This window comes from Amphiura filiformis, chromosome 1 (assembly GCF_039555335.1).
Source record: "Amphiura filiformis chromosome 1, Afil_fr2py, whole genome shotgun sequence".
NCBI classification, from domain to species: domain Eukaryota; kingdom Metazoa; phylum Echinodermata; class Ophiuroidea; order Amphilepidida; family Amphiuridae; genus Amphiura; species Amphiura filiformis.
Genome location: NC_092628.1, coordinates 96,031,899 through 96,054,557, shown reverse-complemented (window position 1 = coordinate 96,054,557; position 22,659 = coordinate 96,031,899). Strand labels below are relative to the sequence as shown.

The 22,659-nt window shown below is 35.9% G+C and overlaps 1 protein-coding gene across 1 annotated transcript; it reads left to right on the top strand.

Moving 5' to 3' along the window:
* Positions 1-583: 583 nt before the first annotated feature.
* Positions 584-14,458, top strand: LOC140164675 (uncharacterized). The gene is made up of 9 exons (XM_072188027.1): positions 584-829; positions 6,661-6,804; positions 7,822-8,307; positions 8,833-10,711; positions 11,248-11,341; positions 11,868-11,949; positions 12,205-12,275; positions 13,019-13,255; positions 13,944-14,458. Exons 3-9 carry the CDS (start codon positions 7,826-7,828, stop codon positions 13,997-13,999), a joined length of 2,901 nt encoding a protein of 966 aa, XP_072044128.1. The 5' UTR covers positions 584-829; positions 6,661-6,804; positions 7,822-7,825; the 3' UTR covers positions 14,000-14,458.
* The last annotated feature ends 8,201 nt before the right edge of the window (positions 14,459-22,659 follow it).

Here is a 22,659-nt window from a genome sequence, read left to right as displayed (position 1 = left end):
CAATTTTTGGCACACATTCACAGGGCATGGGGGAATGCTCTAAAAAGGCTTTACAGTACGGAAATTAAATATTCACATTTTCCTGCTTGGTTCGCTCGCCCGGGGCGCTCGCAACATGTATCTAAACTTTTTAAGTTTGCAAATTGGGATCCCAAAAATTTGGCATGTGCAAAGCCAGGGGGGGGCAAAGATGATTTTGGCAGGCCGAGAGGGCGCAAGAGATTTTTGGCGAGCCATATGGACATTTTGCACCGCGCGCCCCCTTCATTTTTTTAATGCCGGATGAAAAACCTTAGGACTATTAGGATTAACATGAGACATTTAGATTTGTTTACCCTGGAGTTATTCATTTTATACTCCGAAACCTGTAATAGGCCTATGTCCACAGTTTGTCTTTTTCATGAAGAGAGCATCGTTTCAGATTTACCTCAATGATTACATTTGTGTCAAATTTACATAGTGAATCTGCTATAGGCACAGAATTAAAACTAATTCTGTGGCTATAGGTGATCTGCTGTACTACTCTCAAAGCGTGGTCGCCAGCGATAATAATCCTCACTTGCAATCAGGCAATTGAACGTTAGCGACTGGAGTATAAACCAAGCTGGGTGAGAGGTCATAGGTCACAGATGATAAGGCGTCAGAATTTTATTGTTCTGTGTTTGTTTTTGCCAAAATAAGTGACAATTTCCCCCTTATAGTCTTTCCCATCGTCAACCTGGCATTTGCAGTGGATAATCGGTATTTGAGTGAAGCTGAGAGTCATTTTTTTGACCTAGTCATTTCCGATTTATCACAATTTGAACAATCTTTCGAAGACAACGGGTAGGTAAGCTTAAAATTTTTAAGCCTATGCTATAGCAAAAATAGGCTATGGGCTATGCCAGGCAAACCTTGGGTAACACATTTGCTAGTCGGCCAAATTCGCCGACAATGTCAATGCATATTTACATAGAAATTTAAAAGAACTGGCCGGTGCAAGGAAACCTACATAAATATGTTTTCTATACTTCGCTTGCATGACTTGACCCAAATATATGATTTTTTATGGTGATAAGACAATCGCACATGGAATTTTAGAGGGATTTTGATAGCAGTTCCATTAAAAAAAACTGCTATCATAATGAGACTAAGATCTAGAAACACCCCCGAAATGCCGTTTTGGGGAATTTTGCTAGCTGAATCTGTTTGATGAAATTGAAAGTCAATCTTTGACAAGATGTAACTTTGCTACGGAAAGTGCTATGGAAAAAAGAGGGCGAGATGGCCGAGCGGTTAAGGCATTGCGCTGTCGGCCGGGAGATACGATCGACGAGAGTTCGAGCCTTGGGCTTGCCTTAGGTGAAAATTCTCCTTCCTCCCAAAAAGTTCCTATATGGTCGGGAATCCTTCAATTAAGTTCAGTTTCATCACAGAATTTAATTGTAGAATTTCTTCTCGCCCCCATACACTGCTTAGCACGTGCAGATATAAGTGGTGTGTGTGCGATGTCCGTGGTTCCGAAGTCACGTAAAGCCGTTGGTCCCGTGTTCAGGAGGATTCATCCCTGTGCACGTTAAAGTGTCAGAGCTATTCGAAAAGAGAAGGGGGATCATCCCCGGTTCTGATATCTGCACTCAGTCCTAGGTTCCTGGACAAAGTTGGCGTTTAATACAGCTAAGTCTGGATATGCCGACTCAACCAAGAAGAAGAAGAAGAAGAAAGGTTTTCAGGTTGGCTTTGTTTACTCAATGGCATTAATTTGATATATAAAATGATGCAGTTTGATGGCAAATTTGAATTCACCTAGCATACCTAAAAAATGCAAGCCGATTTAAAATCAACGATCACAATGTCAGCCCCGGGATGGCGACAGCTATGTGTGATTTCTAGAATATTGAATAGACATGATAGATACAAGTTTATTTTCTTCCACAAACTGTTAAAAGTTTTCACTTCTCATTTTGTTTGAGCCTGGACTGGTCTAGACTCGCTCGCCAGTCCTACGATACGCTGTACGGTACCTAATGACTGGCATACGCCATTTTGTATACATGGTCATGGGAAATACACACTTAACGAGTTGCGCAGGTCAGATATTCAAAAATTTCTTCAACATTTGGTCAACGACAATGGTATATAAATTGGTACCCACCTTATTCAAGTTAGTGTGCTTGCTATTTTAAGACTTGGTTGAAACATTAAACAAAATTAAGGATCAAATGCATTTTAGTGTCCAAAAAGGCAAAATTATCGTCCCATCAGGACCCGCCAAGCGTGTCTCCACACGGAGCGACCGCTTAAACAAACAAACAAACATTAGTCATTATCATTATCATGATATCCCCATCATGAAATTTTGAAGCAAATGAGGTAAAACAAATAAAATTGCTATTCCATTCTGCCCAGCGCTACACAGCGTCATCATCCCTATATCTTTGTGTCAAAAATTGCTGTGATAGTATGGCGAATCCTCTCGTTTTTCAAAAGCTACGCATGGTGATTTTGTTTGAGGTAGGCCGAGCGACTCGGGCTAAGCATACCATTTACACGATATGAGAATATGAGATACCACAGAGTTTCTATTCTACACGTTTTTACGATTTGCGCATGCTCAGTAGGGCCTACCCCATATAGACTTCTCCATAGTCCACTTGCCCATACATTTGTACTCTTGATTTAAAGGCTTAATGTACGATTTCCTTCAAATTTTAAATTTGTCATTATATACTCAAAATGCTGAAATAATACTAGTAATAATGATCGGGAATGGTTTCTGTCCATTTTGAGCTGAAATAACGAGGTAACGTGAAAGAAACACTGCTTGTTATTTTGGCCGTTTAACACGCAGAACTTCTATGGGCGGACATAAAGTCATAATTTCTTGAATTATGACTTTATGTCGAACTTTGCTCTGTTTACCTACAAACACAACAAATTTGGCTGATTCCATTTAGGTGCAAGTTGTGACATGTGTAAACATTACAAATATGCCAAAAAATCAGGTTTGAAAAAATTAACCAAATTCATATTATAAGATTGTACATTATGACTTTAAGGGCCCCGGGATGGCGACAGCTATGTGTGATTTCTAGAATATTGAATAGACATGATAGATACAAGTTTATTTTCTTCCACAAACTGTTAAAAGTTTTCACTTCTCATTTTGTTTGAGCCTGGACTGGTCTAGACTCGTCGCCAGTCCTACGATACGCTGTGTACGGTACTCTAATGACTGGCATACGCCATTTTGTATACATGGTCATGGGAAATACACACTTAACGAGTTGCGCAGGTCAGATATTCAAAAAATTTCTTCAACATTTGGTCAACGACAATGGTATATAAATTGGTACCCACCTTATTCAAGTTAGTGTGCTTGCTATTTTAAGACTTGGTTGAAACATTAAACAAAATTAAGGATCAAATGCATTTTAGTGTCCAAAAAGGCAAAATTATCGTCCCATCAGGACCCGGCCAAGCGTGTCTCCACACGGAGCGACCGTTTAAACAAACAAACAAACATTAGTCATTATCATTATCATGATATCCCCATCATGAAATTTTGAAGCAAATGAGGTAAAACAAATAAAATTGCTATTCCATTCTGCCCAGCGCTACACAGCGCCATCATCCCTATATCTTTGTGTCAAAAATTGCTGTGATAGTATGGCGAATCCTCTCGTTTTTCAAAAGCTACGCATGGTGATTTTGTTTGACGTAGGCCGAGCGACTCGGGCTAAGCATACCATTTACACGATATGAGAATATGAGATACCACAGAGTTTCTATTCTACACGTTTTTACGATTTGCGCATGCTCAGTAGGGCCTACCCCATATAGACTTCTCCATAGTCCACTTGCCCATACATTTGTACTCTTGATTTAAAGGCTTAATGTACGATTTCCTTCAAATTTTAAATTTGTCATTATATACTCAAAATGCTGAAATAATACTAGTAATAATGATCGGGAATGGTTTCTGTCCATTTTGAGCTGAAATAACGAGGTAACGTGAAAGAAACACTGCTTGTTATTTTGGCCGCTTAACACGCAGAACTTTATATGGACATAAAGTCATAATTTCTTGAATTATGACTTTATGTCTAACTTTGCTCTGTTTACCTACAAACACAACAAATTTGGCTGATTCCATTTAGGTGCAAGTTGTGACATGTGTAAACATTACAAATATGCCAAAAAATCAGGTTTGAAAAAAATTAACCAAATTCATATTATAAGATCGTACATTATGACTTTAAGGGCTGGGGTATGAACGTTTGGACAGTATTTATTTTGGGACATTAGAGCACATCAGACATATCAAATTGCATTCTGAATACGAAGAATGTCATTCTGATATCAAATAATTTTGATTTTTTGAAATTCGCAATTTAATACACATTTTATGGCAAATCATTAAAATTGATATTTTTGATATTTAACAGTACTTGAAGTAAACTTTATAAATCTGATGATTTATACTTAAAGTGTATGTAGGTGGGATGAAAAGTCGATGATCAATTGAAAATTTTGACCTTTCGTATTGAAGATATGGATTTTTTTTCCCAAAACACCAACAAAAATTAGGTCTTTTTGGGAAAAATTATCCATATCTTCAATATGAAAGGTCAAAATTTTCAATTGACCGTCGGCTTTTCCTCCCTGCTACATACACTTTAAGAATATATCATTAGATTTATATAATTAACTTCGAGGACTGTTATATATCAAAATTTGAAAAATATCAAATTTTTATAATTTGTCATAAAATTTGTATTATATTGTGATTTTAAAAAATGAAAATTATTTGATATCAGAAAGACATGCTTCAGTATTCAGAATGCAATTCGATAGGTCTGAGGTGCTCTCATGTCCCACAAAAAATACTGTCTAAACGCATAATAAACGCTCATTTTGGATCCCTTAATTAAATGTGTGCACAATTGATAGATTTTCACATCTGATCTTTTTAGTCACCGTACTCCCTCTGTTTGTTGGCTTCCTAAGTGGACTACTTACTTTCGATTGCGGTTAACAAGTTTAACACGGTTGTCTATGGATGTGATTGTCGGATTTCTGGCCTACTAAAATTGGCCATGATGTAATGCATCTTTAAATGGATCTGGCTTATGATTGGTCACCCAGATCTCGTTATGGTTTTAATCCTCCGGACACGTGCCATTACCATTGATTACTACATCGTACTCAACTCTGGGGTGCTTTGTGTACTAGGTGCATGAGTGCGTCTTGTACGTACAGGCTTTGTCCTTGCGGTTAAATTGAATTGATAAAAAAGTATGATTGACAGTGTGTGTTAGGGACTAAGTCCCCAGTCAAAGTCCTGTTAAAAATGCAATGTTCATAGTCGATTTTTAACTCAGGCTTTCGTGATTATTAAACTGGTAGATTCTAACATCAGAATTGGTTAGTATTGAAGTGCCATTATAATATGTTGCATTCAATAAGCCTACGTATACGCTACTGTTAGGGGTAAGGCTACCGTCACTAATATAATTATATTAACTTTTTCATAACCATTTACTAGTATTTTAATGTAATAAATATCAGTATAATTTCGAGTTCAACTGAATGCGTTCATCATGATTAAAAAACAAATTTTTATTTATCAAAAATCGACTATGGCATAGTCTACAAGTGATGTTTTAATGGTATTTTGTCTCATATTTGTAAGACATAGCATAAAGAACTTAAACAAGTCTGAGTTTAATTTTAGTGCATGTAAAATTTTCATTCTACATGTACGAGGGGGTATCCAAAAGTTTTTGACATCACCCAGAAGTGAAAGAGCTATACCGATGTAATTTTGTCAGTGTAATCACTGGTCCTTATAAGTACATTATGGTCCAAAAATGGTCTCATAAGTATGTTTACTTTCTTCACAGGTGGCGCTAGATGGGAAGTAGGCGCATAACCGTTTCATGATAAGATCCTCCACTTTCTAGAGTTTTTTCACTGTGGCCGCATCATCCATAAGTGATGGAGGTCCACTTCTTGGCTCATCTGTGAGGGACATGTGGCCAGTTTGGAAATTCCTTTTTCAAAAAGCAAATATATATAGTGCCATATGAATGGCAATCATCACCGTATAGATTGCTTTCATTTCATCATAGATTTTCTGAGCATTGTAGGCCTAACCCTTCAAATGCAGGAACTTAATCACGCTGCATGCCTCAATTTTCACCATCTTGCAGGTTATGCGCCTACTGTCCATCTAGCGCCACCTGTAAAGAAAGTAAACATACTTACGAGACCATTTTTGGACCATAATGTACATAAGGACCAGTGATTACACTGACAAAATTTTATTGGTATAGCTCTTTCACTTCTGTGTGATGTCAAAAACTTTTGGATACCCCCTCGTACATGCACTGGTGCATGTAAATTTTATTTTGTAAATCGACCACTGCCAGTAGGGTTTCTTTCACTTAATTTCTCTTGTTATTTGGACAGAAAGCCTTCCCAGCAATTATTACTAATATTATTTCAGCATTTTGGGTAAAGATAACCAAATTAAAATTAGACGGAAATTGTACATCATGGCTTTAATAGTGAGAGTGACTGACTTTAGCACCCATTTTGTTAGTTAGGGCAAATACTGTGCATGTATGAGACCTGATGACAACTTTCACATGTTATTCTTTTGTTTTTCCATTGTAGTGATAGTGTGCTGTTGTTCCCACCAGTTACCAGCCATCATCGTTTTCTAATACACAAGGCAGTGGAAGATTTCCCAGCACTAGCCAGCTTCTCTATAGGGCAAGGGGACGACAGAAGAACTGTTGTCTGTCCCGCCCGCCTTAGGTTAGTTGACAATGGAAGCATGCAGTGTGTACAGGTAGGGCAGCACTTTATCTCTCTCGCTCTGATTTTATCAGAGATGAGAGAGAGATGAGAGTATGACTAATTTGGAAAGTTTACATACTGTACACAGTGTATTTTACCCATAGGAAAAATCATTCCGTACTGTGCGTGCACAGATCACTGACAGTGATACAAGCAACCAATCAGCATTCGGAAAATTCGACTCTCAGCTTCAATTTATCGTGACCTTTACTATGTGTGAATTATTACCCACAATGCATAGCTTCTAAAATTACTTGAATACACAATGAGAATGTACGATTTCCATGCTGGAAGTGGTTTCAAACCCCGTTAAAATCCGTCAAGGGAAAGGGATTTTATAAAATATTTTATACCAGCATTTTCAGGAAAATCTTGGAGGACTGGTGAGATTTGATAAAGTTCAGAATCGTTCAAAAACATGAGTTTTAATTGCAATTTGCAAATATTTATTTTTGTGTGTATGAATGTCAATGTCTATCTCAGTATCTGTCATTGACATATCGTAGCGTTGAATGCGCTGAAGGTTGGGAAGCAGATCCGTTGCAAATTTGGCAGATCTTTTCTTTTGTGTGACATTAAAAATCCATCTTTCGCATGGCCGTGGAAAAGTTCATATTGGTCAGTATAATTATGTCATTTTTGTAATATTTGAGTGTAGGTCCAAGGTAATTCTATTATTTAACTTGTGAGTACTTCTTTCACAACATTCTTCAAATCTTTGTCCCACAAATATGTGGTGACATTGGGCTATTCCAGTTGAAATCCATGCAGCCTCTATGGGAGATATGACCCAGGCAAGAATTTCAAATGGAGCCACCTATTCAGGTAACTAACTTCATTTGAAATTAACACTCCTTGTGTGGAAAATTAAGGTCATGTCTTCTATAGGGGGTGTATAGATTTCAATTGGAACAGCCTATAGTGAGCCAGAACAGTTTTACATCAGAGGATATGTTACTTTTTTGTTATTTGTAGGACAATGACTGATACAGGTCAGGAGGAAATTGATCCAGATAGCAAACAATACAAAATTGATAACCAAGATTGGAAGAAGTCTAAGGTTCACAGTCCACATAGAGATGAGGACAAGCCACCTCCACGAGGAAGAGGAAGGGGATGGAGGACACGAACAAGAGAAAGCCCAACACCAGGAAACAAACCAGTTGACAAAGATAGGGGTCAAAGTTCATTGGATAATCCACCAGGAAACAAACAGGTTGACAAGGATAGGAGTAGGGGTCAAAGGTCATCGGATCATCCAAGAGATGCAAGGAGGAAAGATGATAAACAGGAGGATGCTAGAAGGATTGAGGAAGAAACAAGGAAACGGATACAAGAAGAGAGGAGGAGAGAAGATGAAAGGAGATGGGAGGAAGACAGAGGATGGAGAAGTGGAATCAAGAAAGAAACATCAAAACAACAGGCAGATGGCACAGGAATGAGAGCTGCTGAGAAGTCCAGGTAGGAATTGAAGCCATTGATTATTATGTTACAATACTTTGCAAAGATCCTTTTAAGTGTTAACCATCGCGTATACTCGCACGATGTCAAACGTGTTCAAAGGACCTTGTGTAAAATAATATGCGCTGGATGGTTAGCAAAACACTTAATTTGTAACAGGAAATCTGCAAAAAATTATTAAAAGAACTAGCTAATAAAAGGGTTGAAGTTTCATGATTTCAGTTTTTGTGTCCCCTGAATGGAGACTTGTCTAGCTCTTGGGAACATAAGCAATTGTACCATGGACCGTGTAATAAGTCACTTCCTACCCCAAAATGAAAAAGATTAATTTGAAAGAATTATTTCATCAAAGTAAAGGATTCAAAACAGGTGACACTTGTGATCTTTGAATCACTTTGTTTTGTAAAATCTACAAAATCATGCATAATGTTTTGTATCTGGTATGCTGGCATAGAGAATAATTCTTCCCAAGTATTTCAAACATGACGGAGCACTTCAAACTGTGAATGTTTTTGTCTTTCTCAGAAAACCAAGACGTGCAGCCCAAGAAGTCTATGTTCCTCGTGCCAGAAGACAGGCGCAACAACTCTATGTGCCAAAGGCTAGAAGACAAGCAGAAAACACCAAGTCCGAACCAGTCAAGAAAGAATCACAACGGGCTGCCAATCCAAGAGAACCTCCTGAAAAGAAGCGCATCATCAGCGATCAAAGACAACAGCGGATCTCTAAAAGCCATCAGGAAGACATGTCTCAGAAGGTGTCAAGCAGGACAGATGAGCTTAGACATAAAGGTGATAAATATATGGAAGATACAGGTGAGAGACACACTTCAAGAGGTACACTAGACAGGACTGATGATGTAAGACACACTGAAAATAGATATGAAGCTGGGAGTAGAGATAGGGATGGCAGTGCTGCCAAAAGGCAATCTGCGAACAAAGAGATTGAACAGTTATCAAGTCAGTCCTCATCACAGTCAAGAAATGATGATGAGGAAACTAATAAGAGTGGTTTGGCTGTAGGTGTACACTTGGAAGAGCCTAAGCTATGTACAGAATTGCCACAGATGGAACAAAATGAAATGGTTGAAATAAACTCAGAGTGTAGAAATGAAGTTGAAGATAGAGGTATTTCTATCAAACCCAAAGGTGATTACCAGGACCAAATTGATACATCTCAGGAAAACAAAGCTAATGAACTCAAGCATGTTGAGGTAGAGTTACATGATGTTTCTAGAAACAGTACAGTTCAAACAGTTACTTCAATTAGTGAACCTGTGATGCAAGATGACAGTGCAATAACAAAACTGGAGCAAAATGAATGTGAAATGACTGATGTTGTATGCGACAAAGTTGATCCTGGAGTTACTGAAGCACAGATGGTCGATAATGGGGATACATCTGAGTCTGTAGTTGTTGCTCATGATCATGAAATTGATCAAACGTTGAACCCCTGTGCAAATGTGGACAGGGTAGACACCAGTGTCCAACATAGTACACACGGTATGGAGGTTTCTAATGATATTGCTGTTGAGCAAACAGTTGTATCTATAGATGATCATAGATCAGAAATTTGCATTGATGAAGAGGACAAAGATATCTCAGGTACAATAGAGGATAAAGAACAGGATAGTAGAGGAGTAATGGAATGGGAGGAAGAGGAGAAAGGGGATAATGTAAAGGTAGATGAGGAGAATTCAATAAGCCATGACCAAGTGGATATAAACAAAGAACCAAATGCTGCAGATGTGATTTTAGGTGGGGATAGTGATCATCAACCAAATGAAATTGATAGGAACATCTCTGCAGACAAGTGTAGGGTTGATGATACCATTACCAGTGCAGATGCAGCAACTAATATGGCACTTGATAATGAAAGTGAGGAAGAAAGAACTATGACAGAAAAAGCAAATATTTCAACTGCAGATGTAAGGGCTGATGTAGCATCAGAAAAGATTGGTGTCCCGAATTCATCTCAGGTAATTGAGTCTGGTAGTGAGATTTGTGAAGAGCAAGATAAAGGAGACATTTGTGACGTGCATGATGCTGAGAGTACAAATGATACAGATGAACATGTTGGTGATTCAGAATCAGTTACAGTTAATGATACTAATACTGTCAATATTGATGCTAAAACTGAAGATAATGTTAATATTGAAACAGCAACAAATGAGCAAAAACAAGATGATATCTTTCACGATGCATTGACGCATAGAGAGAGTGAGGATTATGGGTCGTCATCCTCTGATTATGCAGCTGATGGGGATGTGGAGAAGTCCTCATCATCTCAGGATGATGCAATGGATGCTGAGGAGAAAGGAGGAGGAGATGGTGATGGTGAAGATTCCTGGGATGCATTGTTTGATGACAAAGGGGAGAGTCTAAAACCTGAGGAAGAACAAGAGGTAAATATTACCTAGCCACCTATACTTTGATTGGTTCTAAATAGAGATCTGACATATCAATATCCCTAATAATGAGTCTTAATATTGTTGTTAGTTCCATCTCATTATAACAAAATTGGATCTACTTTTATAAGGGTTTTAGCAAACACAATTACCTCCTAAATAGGTATGAAACAGTGGTAGTAGTATAAAGTTGTCAATGTATGTGGACAAATCCAAGTTCTACTCACTGTTTAGACAGTTTCGTCATCCAGGTCGGGTGACTTCTTCAGTAATGCGATGATCCGCCTACTCTCCCGCGAAATTTCTCATTCCTCGGGTGCACAGTTCTTAACAGCGGATCATACATATGTGATTTAGAGAGTAGATGCCCTTGTCACGGTTGATTGTCTGGGTGCCCCTCTTTCTGATCCAAAGTGCTTCGCGTATCCATCTAGTCTGCTTGTTGGTGTCCTTATCGATTATGAATGAAGACTGCACATTTCTTGTTGATACCACATTATATTACATTTATTACGTTGTTGTTGTTCCCACAGCTTGCAGAAGGAATTGGTAAAGTGAAAGTTTCTTTGAAGAAGCCCAAGCATGATTATTACAACTGGCAACCCAAAGATAATATGGACTATTCAGGTTAGTATAGCTACAAAGACATACAAATGATACAATAATTAGGACGACATGCTTGATGGAAAGCTTGTAGATGAACCCTCGTCATTTTATGTACACTGACACCATTACTTGAAGATTAATTATACAGTAGAACCTCGCTAACACAAAATTGTCAGGGCCTCGGATTTAATTTAGCGGAACTGGGCGCTGACATGTTGCTTATTTAAACTATATCGGATATTCTTGTTTGGTTCTGAATCAACAAATTTGACAGATTTCTTTTGCCTTCAAGCATTATAGAATTTTATTTTAGCACCCTGACTGCATTATGGTACAAGACACATGTTCGATGCTTTTGTTTGAAATAGGCATGAAGTAGGCAGAAAACTCTGTAACCAGTAACATGTAGGTGCCCAATTCCATCTAATTTTGACAGAACATGTCGCATATCACAGGCAGGGTTATCAAAGTCGTAAAAATTGTACTAAATATATGTTGAATGATATATGTATAAGGGATTCTGACACTCTTTTATTTTTCTTCACAGCCTTTGAACATGTGATAGAAGTGTATGATTTCCCAGCAGATTTCAAGACACCTGACCTTGTCATGTCATTCTCAGATTTCAAGTAAGTATCTGCATCCCTATCTACATTCTCTTGAATTCATTAGTGTTAGTGCCTAGCGGATTATGAAAGTATATGTTCATGACCTTGTCTACACTGCCAATTTTCTTGAACAGGGAGTGCGATAATGTTCATTTCAAAAGAATTCAAGAAAATTACATTTTTTTATAAATCATTCGGTACCATTAATGGATTGTGCTTCGATGCAAATTGTAGATTTAAAATAATTGTATTTCTTATTGACTGGTTTCTCTTCAGGAATAAAGGTTTTGATATCAAGTGGGTTGATGACACACATGCTTTGGCCATATTCGCAACACCTCTAGTTGGTAAGTTGTTAACACTAAGACAAATTAAAAAAGTTTGTCTTACAGGTAGCTTTCTTTAGCCAAAAACCTAAGCGCTATGTATTTTTGTTTTTGTTTTACTTCTTGGGCTATGCAGGGTTTTTTTGTGTTATTTTTTACAAACAGGGTGTAAATCAAAACATTATTCCCAATCACATCCAGTCATTTAAAAGCAGATTAATTGCTTGTACACTTTGTAACAACTTTCCTTCTCCTGGAAAACACTCAGTTAACATTTCAAAGTCTTGGTGTAGTTTAAGGCTTTCACATTTATTTTTGTAAAGTGAAGTTTTAGCTCAGTCCGTGTTGTCGTTCATTCATTTGATGCAGAGCCCACTGCCAAAAGATTCAACCACACTTCAGGTTCAAGTAGATTTTTACTCCCATATCATGTAAAACAAGACAAAAATACAAGCATGACAATGTCAAATAAGATTTTATGAAGGGTGCATGCATATGCCGATAGTTACAGGTATTAAAATCCTTCATAGGCCTATGCTTAGCATGTTTGCGGAGTATACAGTATGGAGACTACTATTCGCAAACACAGGTACAGTACTGGGTTATGGGCTATGTGGAAGCTTATTCAATATTACAAATATGAAAACTTTGAAAAGTTTGGTAGAAATTTGTGTAGCAAAAAGAGTGGAAATCAAGAAAACTTTAACTTTACTGTTGGTACCAAAATCTAACAACTCTGTTACTTTCATTCAATACATTCACAGCTCAAGATGCATTAGGTCTTATGAACCCCATGTTCCGTACCCGTCCGTTGGCTCTGGCAACAAGAGAATCCAAAATGAAAGCAAAAAAATCCATTGAGTTCCTGAAACCTTATAAAGCTAAACCAGACACAACAGCTGTGGCAGCCAGACGACTCATAAGTGGTGCTCTTGGGCTAAGGACTAAGGTCACAAGAGAACAGCGAGAGACAGAAAGACGGAAACTGAGAGAAGCTAAAGGTAACTTTTCCAATATACCTGTCTGCAAATACCAGACAGTCAGAACAGTATAATGATTCTTTAGTTGTCGTTGTTGAAATTTGTAGTGGCTATCAAGCTTACATACCAAGACAAAATACCACACTTTTCAAATGTGGATTATGTTGGGAGATGTATACATTTGTTCGCTTCAAGTTCGACAAACCACCCTTGTATGAGTGCATGTACACTCTGCTCGATTAACTTTGCATGTGCGTTTTGATACTGTGACATGCGAAATATGTATGAACATCACTACCAAACTTGAGGTGAACCATTGAATAGACAAAGATGTTGTAAGGACATCTATGTTCAATCAAATCTGGCCCTGAGAGAATGTACTGTTTCTCTAATGTTTGAGTCTAGAGAAGCTCCTGTAGAGATCTTTGGAATGGGATCATGTAGAGGTGACCAGTGATGTCCTTGAAGGAATTTGCAGCATTTTCTGGTTGTAAGAGGAAGGTTGGTGTTGCAGATTATATCTCCATCATATTCCAATGAATTTGATATATAGGAGAATGCATACTGTATATGCCATTTATGGATTATGTACCTGAACTATGGCTCAGCAGCAAAAAGAATGTCCATTAGCTAATATTGCAGTGACCATGGTGATGTAGTGTGTACTCAATGTTTGTGATATGATTTGCTTGTTTCTTTGTTATTATAGATAAGAAGCGAGCTGACAGACAGCAGACTCATGACATATGGGAAGGCAATATCTGATGTCAACACAGCTGGTGTAATAAGCAAAGCAAGTGGTGGCTCAATAGTAATGTGCAATTATTTTATTATTTATTCACTTTTTAGTATTGTTTCAGTTGTATGATGAGTTTTTTGGCCATTTTAGACCCAGCTTTTATGTCGGCACTATTCGCTGTAGAAGTGACTTAACCCTAACCCTACCCGTGGTTTTTGTGTTATCGGAAGGGAAAGAAGGAACGAAAAAGGAGAGACGATGAAGAAGAAAGTCACCTGGCACCCCCGGGATTCGACCCTCGGACCCCTCGCATGCCACGCAGAAGATCCCCAGCATGTAGCTACACAGGTGACGTTGGCCCGCCAACGATTCCCTGGGTATATATGACTTGGTCTGATTGCGTCATCAAGTCCCGTGGAATCCATGCACGCAGAGCGGTTTTAATAGTGAGCTTTAGTGAGTCCTAGTTGGGTTAGGGTTAATAATCGGATTAACTACCATAGCAATAGATGAATACAATATTTGAATATATCGCCCTGCACTACTGAATTGTTTAATGGTGTGTCTCAGTGTTCAGCGAAAATATGTTAAGTGTGCACAGGCTTGTGAGTGTGTATCGTGCACTATAAATCCACAAATGTAATTTAATTTAATTGTTTAACTGGTTTATTTCTATTGTAACTAAAGAACTGGCTATGCAGAAACAATATATTCATGATTACACTACTGTTTTACCTACAAATACAAAGTATGTTTATGACAAATGCATACAGCTTTCAGATAACTATGTTCAGCGTAAATGTGGCAGTTTATTTCTACCATTTGTCCATTTAGTCCAGGAGCAAGATCCCACAGGGGGCCTAAATAAGGACTTGGTTCATCCCCCACTACATACAAGGTTTGACACCATAGGTAGTTAGTATGGACCCTCTAGATCACTGCTAGGTAGGTAGTGGACTCAAATTGTGGTATCACTTTTTTTTTTACAGGTCATTTTATGTATGGACGATAATCGCATAAAATCACCAAAATAGGACAAAATTAAGGGGTAGGGGAAATATAAACTCCAAGAACTCAACCTTTACTCATAATAATGAATTTATTTTGGTATGAATATGTAGCTAATTGATTGTTCTAACTGCTTAGTATTATTTGAAAGCAAACCTAGGTTTCATTTGATCATGATTTGAAGTGGCCAGTCCATACACTAGTGAAAAATCAGATTTTTCAGAACAATGCGTAGGGTGGGTGTTTTTGTGACATTGGCTTCAAATTTCACTATTGTGTCAATTTCTATTTTCAAAATTAATTAAGTTTCCATTTTTTAATTTTGTTTTTAATATCAAGCATATCTAGGCAAACTTTGATGTTCTGGTTCAAATATTTATGTATGTGCATGTTTGCTTGCATGTTGGTTTGTGTTGTGTGGGTTTGGGGTAGGTGGGGTTGGGTATGTGGGGTGGGTGCTTGGGGTGTGTATAGGGTTCAGGGTTGGGGTGTTTTACATGTCTTAATATGTCACTCGGCTGAACTATATAAGTTCTATTAACAAAATTTGTTTGGTAAGTTGCCATTCATGTAATATTTTGAATATTTATATGTGTGGGGTGAGATCAACCGCTGTTTGTCAGGAAAATAGACTGAAAATGTAAACAAATAGTTACTTTTCCACATGTAGCAGCGTGTGTATATAACAATATTAAGGGGTAGGGGAAATATAAACCATCATTACTCAACTTCAACTCATGATAATGAATTCATTTTGGAATTAATATGTAGCTAATTGATTGTTCAAACGTGTTAGTATTATTTTAAAGCAAAGCAAACATTAATTGTCAGGTAGATAGCCATAAAATGTGAGAAAAGGTTACTTTTCTATGTATAACCATGTCAAATATGGCATTATTAAGGGTAGGGGAAATAAAAACCACCATAACTCAACCTTTACTCATAATAATGAATTCATTTTGGTATCAACATGTAGCTAATTGATTGCTCTAACTTTCCAGTATTATTTTTAACAGAAAAACCATAAGATAGACATAAAATATGATAAAAATGTTAATTTTCCAATGTGTAACAGCGTAAAATTTGACAATATTAAAGGTTAGGGGACGTACAAACCAACGTAACTCGACATTTATTCATTATAATTCATTCATTTTGGCATTAATTTATAGCTATTTGGTTGTTGTAATCTTTTAAAGCAAAATAACCATTAATTGTTAGCGGGAAAGACATAAAATGTTTTAAAAATGTCAATTTTTCATGTGTAGTACCGTAAAATATGACAATATTAAGGTGTAGGGGACATTCAAATCACCAAAACTCAAGTTTTACTGATGAAAATGAATTCATTTTGGTATCAATATGTAGCTATTTGATTGTTCTCATTTTCTAGTATTATTTAAAAGCAATTAAACCATTAGTTGTGAGGTAGATAGACATAAAATGTACGAACATGTTAATATTCCATGTCTAACAGCGTAAAATATGACAATATTAAGGGGTAAGGTATGAATGTCCCCTTACCCTTTAATATTGTCATATTTTACGCTGTTAGACATAGAATATCAACATTTTTCTCATATTGTATGTTTAACTACCTGACAACTGTTCAGCGTAAAATATGACAATATTAAGGGGTAAGGGGACATACAAACCACCCAAACTCAAGTTTTACTGATGAAAATGAATTCATTTTGTTATCAATATGTAGCTATTTGATTGTTCTCATTTTCTGGCAGTATTTTAAAAGCAATTAAACCATTAGTTGTCAGGTAGTTAAACATGCAATATGAGAAAAATGTTGATATTCCATGTCTAACAGCGTAAAATATGACAATATTAAGGGGTAAGGGACATACAAACCACCCAAACTCAAGTTTTACTGATGAAAATGAATTCATTTTGGTATCAATGGTATCAATATGTAGCTATTTGATTGTTCTCATTTTCTGGCATTATTTTAAAAGCAATTAAACCATTAGTTGTCAGGTAGTTAAACATACAATATGAGGAAAATGTTGATATTCCATGTCTAACAGCGTAAAATATGACAATATTAAGGGGTACGAGGACATCCAAATCACCCAAACTCAAGTTTTACTGATTAAAATTAATTCATTTTGGTATCAATATGTAGCTATTTGATTGTTCTCATTTTCTGGCATTATTTTAAAAGCAATTAAACCATTAGTTGTCAGGTAGTTAAACATACAATATGAGAAAAATGTTGATATTCCATGTCTAACAGCGTAAAATATGACAATATTAAGGGGTAAGGGGACATACAAATCACCCGAACTCAAGTTTTACTGATTAAAATTAATTCATTTTGGTATCAATATGTAGCTATTTGATTGTTCTCATTTTCTGGCATTATTTTAAAAGCAATTAAACCATTAGTTGTCAGGTAGTTAAACATACAATATGAGAAAAATGTTGATATTCCATGTCTAACGGCGTAAAATATGACAATATTAAGGGGTAAGGGGACATACAAACCACCCAAACTCAAGTTTTACTGATGAAAATGATTTCATTTTGGTATCAATATGTAGCTATTTGATTGTTCTCATTTTCTGGCATTATTTTAAAAGCAATTAAACCATTAGTTGTCAGGTAGTTAAACATACAATATGAGGAAAATGTTGATATTCCATGTCTAACAGCGTAAAATATGACAATATTAAGGGGTAAGGGGACATACAAATCACCCAAACTCAAGTTTTACTGATTAAAATTAATTCATTTTGGTATCAATATGTAGCTATTTGATTGTTCTCATTTTCTGGCATTATTTTAAAAGCAATTAAACCATTAGTTGTCAGGTAGTTAAACATACAATATGAGAAAAATGTTGATATTCCATGTCTAACAGCTTAAAATATGACAATATTAAGGGGTAAGGGGACATACAAACCACCCAAACTCAAGTTTTACTGATGAAAATGAATTCATTTTGGTATCAATATGTAGCTATTTGATTGTTCTCATTTTCTGGCATTATTTTAAAAGCAATTAAACCATTAGTTGTCAGGTAGGTAAACATACAATATGAGAAAAATGTTGATATTCCATGTCTAACAGCGTAAAATATGACAATATTAAGGGGTAAGGGGACATACAAATCACCAAAACTCAAGTTTTACTGATGAAAATGAATTCATTTTGGTATCAATATGTAGCTATTTGATAGTTCTAACCTTCTAGTATTATTTTAAAAGCAATTAAGTCATTAGCTGTCTGATAGATAGACATAAAATGTATGGAAATTTTAATATTCAATGTCTAACAGCGTAAAATATGACAATATTAAGGGGCAAGGGGACATACAAATCACCCAAACTCAAGTTTTACTGATGAAAATGAATTATTTTTGGTATCAATATGTAGCTATTTGATAGTTCTAACTTTCTAGTATTATTTTAAAAGCAATTAAGTCATTAGCTGTCTGGTAGATAGACATAAAATGTATGAAAATGTTAATATTTAATGTCTAACAGCGTAAAATATGACAATATTAAGGGGTAAGGGGACATACAAATCACCAAAACACAAGTTTCACTGACGAAAATGAATTCCATTTTGGTATCAATATGTAGCTATTTGATTGTTCTCATTTTCTGGCATTATTTTAAAAGCAATTAAGTTTCCCACGAGGGTTGAAGGTCATAATGGGGCCAATACTAAAAATGATCCTATCATGTTGTAATGTTGTAATCTCAAATTGTTCCTCTCATCGCTAAGAATTTAAAAGAAGACAATTGTCATAGTTCTCTGAAGCTTAGTTCAGGGGTTATAACGTCGAATATATCAAAAATATCATAAATAAAGGTCAAATTTTAAAAATGGTCCAATTGCACCAATTAACGAAGAAACCTCAATCGTATACTACATTCAAATTTTGGTGCAACGATTTGTATTCCCGTGTTCCCCTTCACAGTTAATGCAGCCAAAGTTGAGTTATGGTAATATTTCCCCTACCCTTAAATATTACCATATTTGACACTGTTACACATGGAAGTTTTTTCTCACATTTCCTTTGTATCTACATAACAACTAATGATACTAGAACGTTAGATGAATTCATTATCACGAGTAAAAGTTGAGTTATGGGAGTTTATATTCCCCCTACCCCTTGATATTGTCATATTTAGGGACCGTTGTAAGGGGGGCTGATGCAAAAAGGGGTCTGAAATTTTTGGTACCTCCTAAGGGGGGGCTGAAAAAATGACCAAAAATTTTCCTGGAAAAATTGAGTTTATATGATTTTCTATGGGGTTGACCCATAATTTTCATGTCAAAAGGGACCCTAAAATTTTGAGGTCTGTAAAGGGGGGCCCGAAATTTTTTATGATGAAATTTTTTTTGCATCAGGCCCCTCCCCTTACAAGTGTTTGTGAACGGTCCCTTCTGACAGTTTCTGTGTATCTACCTGGCAACTAATGATCGCTTTGTTTATAGAAAGTTAGAACAGCCAATCAGATACATTCTGATGCCAAGATGAATTCATTTTCATGAGTAAAAGTTGAGTTATGGCAGTTATAAATTTCCCCTACCCCTTAATATTGTCATTTTACGCTGTTAGACATAGAAAATTTACCTTTCCTCACAGTTTCTGTATATCTGCCTGACAAATAATGGTTGCTTTGCTTTATAATAATACTAGAAAGTTAGAACAACCAATTAGATACATTTTGATACCAAGATGAATTCATTTTCATGAGTAAAAGTTGAGTTATGGCAGTTATAAATTTCCCCTACCCCTTAATATTGTCATTTTACGCTGTTAGACATAGAAAATTGACCTTTTCCTCACAGTTTCTGTATATCTGCCTGACAAATAATGGTTGCTTTGCTTTATAATAATACTAGAAAGTTTGAACAACCAATTAGATACATTTTGATACCAAGATGAATTCATTCTCATGAGTAAATGTTGAGTTATGGCAGTTTATATGTCCTCTACCCCTTAATATTGTCACATTTAAGCTGTTAGACATAGAATATTTACCTTTTCCTCACAGTTACTGTGTATCTTCCTGACAACTAATGATCGCTTTGCTTTGAAATAATACTAGAAAGTTAGAACAACCAATTAGATACATTTTGATACCAAGATGAATTCATTCTCATGAGTAAATGTTGAGTTATGGCAGTTTATATGTCCTCTACCCCTTAATATTGTCACATTTAAGCTGTTAGACATAGAATATTTACCTTTTCCTCACAGTTACTGTGTATCTACCTGACAACTAATGATCGCTTTGCTTTGAAATAATACTAGAAAGTTAGAACAATCACCTAAATACATTTTGATACCAAGATGAATTCATTTTCATGAGTAAAAGTTGAGTTGTGGCAGTTTATATTTCCCTACCCCTTAATATTGTCATATTTATTTATGCTGTTAGACATAGAATAGTTACCTTTTCCTCACAAATACTGTGTATCTACCTGACAAATAATGGTCGCTTTGCTTTAAAATAATACTAGAAAGTTAGAACAATCACTTAGATACATTTTGATACCAAGATGAATTCATTTTCATGAGTAAAAGTTGAGTTATAGCAGTTACAAATTTCCCCTACCCCTTAATGTTGTCATTTTACGCTGTTAGACATAGGAAATGTACCTTTTCCTCACAGTTTCTGTATATCTGCCTGACAAATAATGGTCGCTTTGCTTTAAAATAATACTAGAAAGCTAGACCAATAACTTGGATACATTTTGATACCAAGATGAATTCAATTTCATGAGTAAAAGTTGAGTTATGACAGTTTACATTTCACCTACCCCGTAATATTGTCATCTTCACGCTGTTAGACATAGAAAATTGACCTTTTCCTCACAGTTTCTGTATATCTGTCTGACAACTAATGGTTGCTTTGCTTTAAAATGATACTAGAAAGTTAGAACAATCACTTAGATACATTTTGATACCAAGATGAATTCATTTTCATGAGTAAAAGTTGAGTTATGGCAGTTTATATTTCCCCTACCCCTTCATATTGTCATATTTACGCTGTTAGACATAGAAAACGTGCCCTTTTCTCACAGTTTCTGTGTATCTACCTGACAACTAATGGTCGCTTTGCTTTAAAATAATACTAAAAAGTTAGAACAATCAATTAGATATACATATTGAATTGAATTAAATAGAATTAATACCAAGATGAAGTCAATATCATGAGTAAATATTGAGTTCTGATGATTTATTTTCCCCTACCCCTTAATATTTTTCTATGTTATGCTCTTATACGAGGGAAATCAACATCAGTTTTTGTTGGTTTTTTTTAAACATTTTTTTGTCTTTTTCCCGGTGGTTACTCACGTCCTACACATAAATATTCAAAATATTACATCAATGGAAACTTAACGGATTTTGTAAATGGAAGTTGGTGCAGTGTAGTGGCATATTAAGACATGTACACACACATTCAGCCCCTCACCCCCACACATACCCTATGTACACCCAGCACCCACACACACCTCGTCCCACAGACACCCCAACGAACTCATACGTATTATAATGATTGGAACCGATACAATAATGTTCCCCTTGATATCCTTACCATCAAAAACAAAATAAAACATTAAAATTTAAATAAAAAAATAAAAATGGAAACTGAATCAATTTTGAAAATATAAAGTGCTATAGTTGTGAGATTTGAGGCCAATGTCAAACTTTACACATATGGTTTTAAAAATCAGATTACCACTCATTTATGGACTATATACTTCCAAATATGCTCAAATGAAACCTGTTTTTGTTTAAAAATAATACTAGAAAGTTAGGAAAATCATTTAGCTACATATTGATACCAAAATGAATTCAAAATAATGAGTAAAAGTTGAGTTCTTGGAGTTTATATCTCCCCTACCCCTTAATTTTGTCCTATTTTTGTGATTTTATGCGATTATCGTCCATACATAAAATGACCTGTAAAAAAAAAGTGATACCACAATTTGAGTCCACTACCTACCTAGCAGTGATCTAGAGGGTCCATACTAACTACCTATGGTGTCAAACCTTGTATGTAGTGGGGGATGAACGAAGTCATTTTTTTGAGGTTGCTGCTCCTGTACTAATTGCCATGGGAGTTCTTGCCACAAGATACAGGAGATTTAATTCATTTTGATCATAATATATGGTATACTGCAATTGATGATGTGCAAGTGAAAGTTTTTACTCAAAAACAAATTCAAAAAGAGAAATTTCTTGAATTGTAGGTGTAACAATTAATTTGCATAGGATTTGCTAATGCTAAAAAAAGTCAGTATTTAAACATCTGAATCTACATTCTTAGAAAGTTTTAGCATAGAGTTAAGTCAAACGGTTAATGTTCAATCTTAAGGTAGTATTTGCAATCAAATATTGAGACAAATTAAACTCACACAGAAAAGGAATGGTATAGGCTCTATAAAGAAGACCCTAAGGCTTGTTGATATAAGGGATATCATTTCTGCCACATGGGTGGATACCCAAAACTTTTCATTTTGATATATATTTGGCCTTGGGGAGAGTAAGGGAAAACTTGGACCTTTTCCAACTTCATTATTTCTGAAGTTTAAGTTCAAAGTGCATAAAACTATACATTTTTGGAATGGAAGCGAATCAAGAAATCCCTTGGTAATGTCAGATTTAAACAAAATGTAAATTTTTTGAAAAAATCACAAA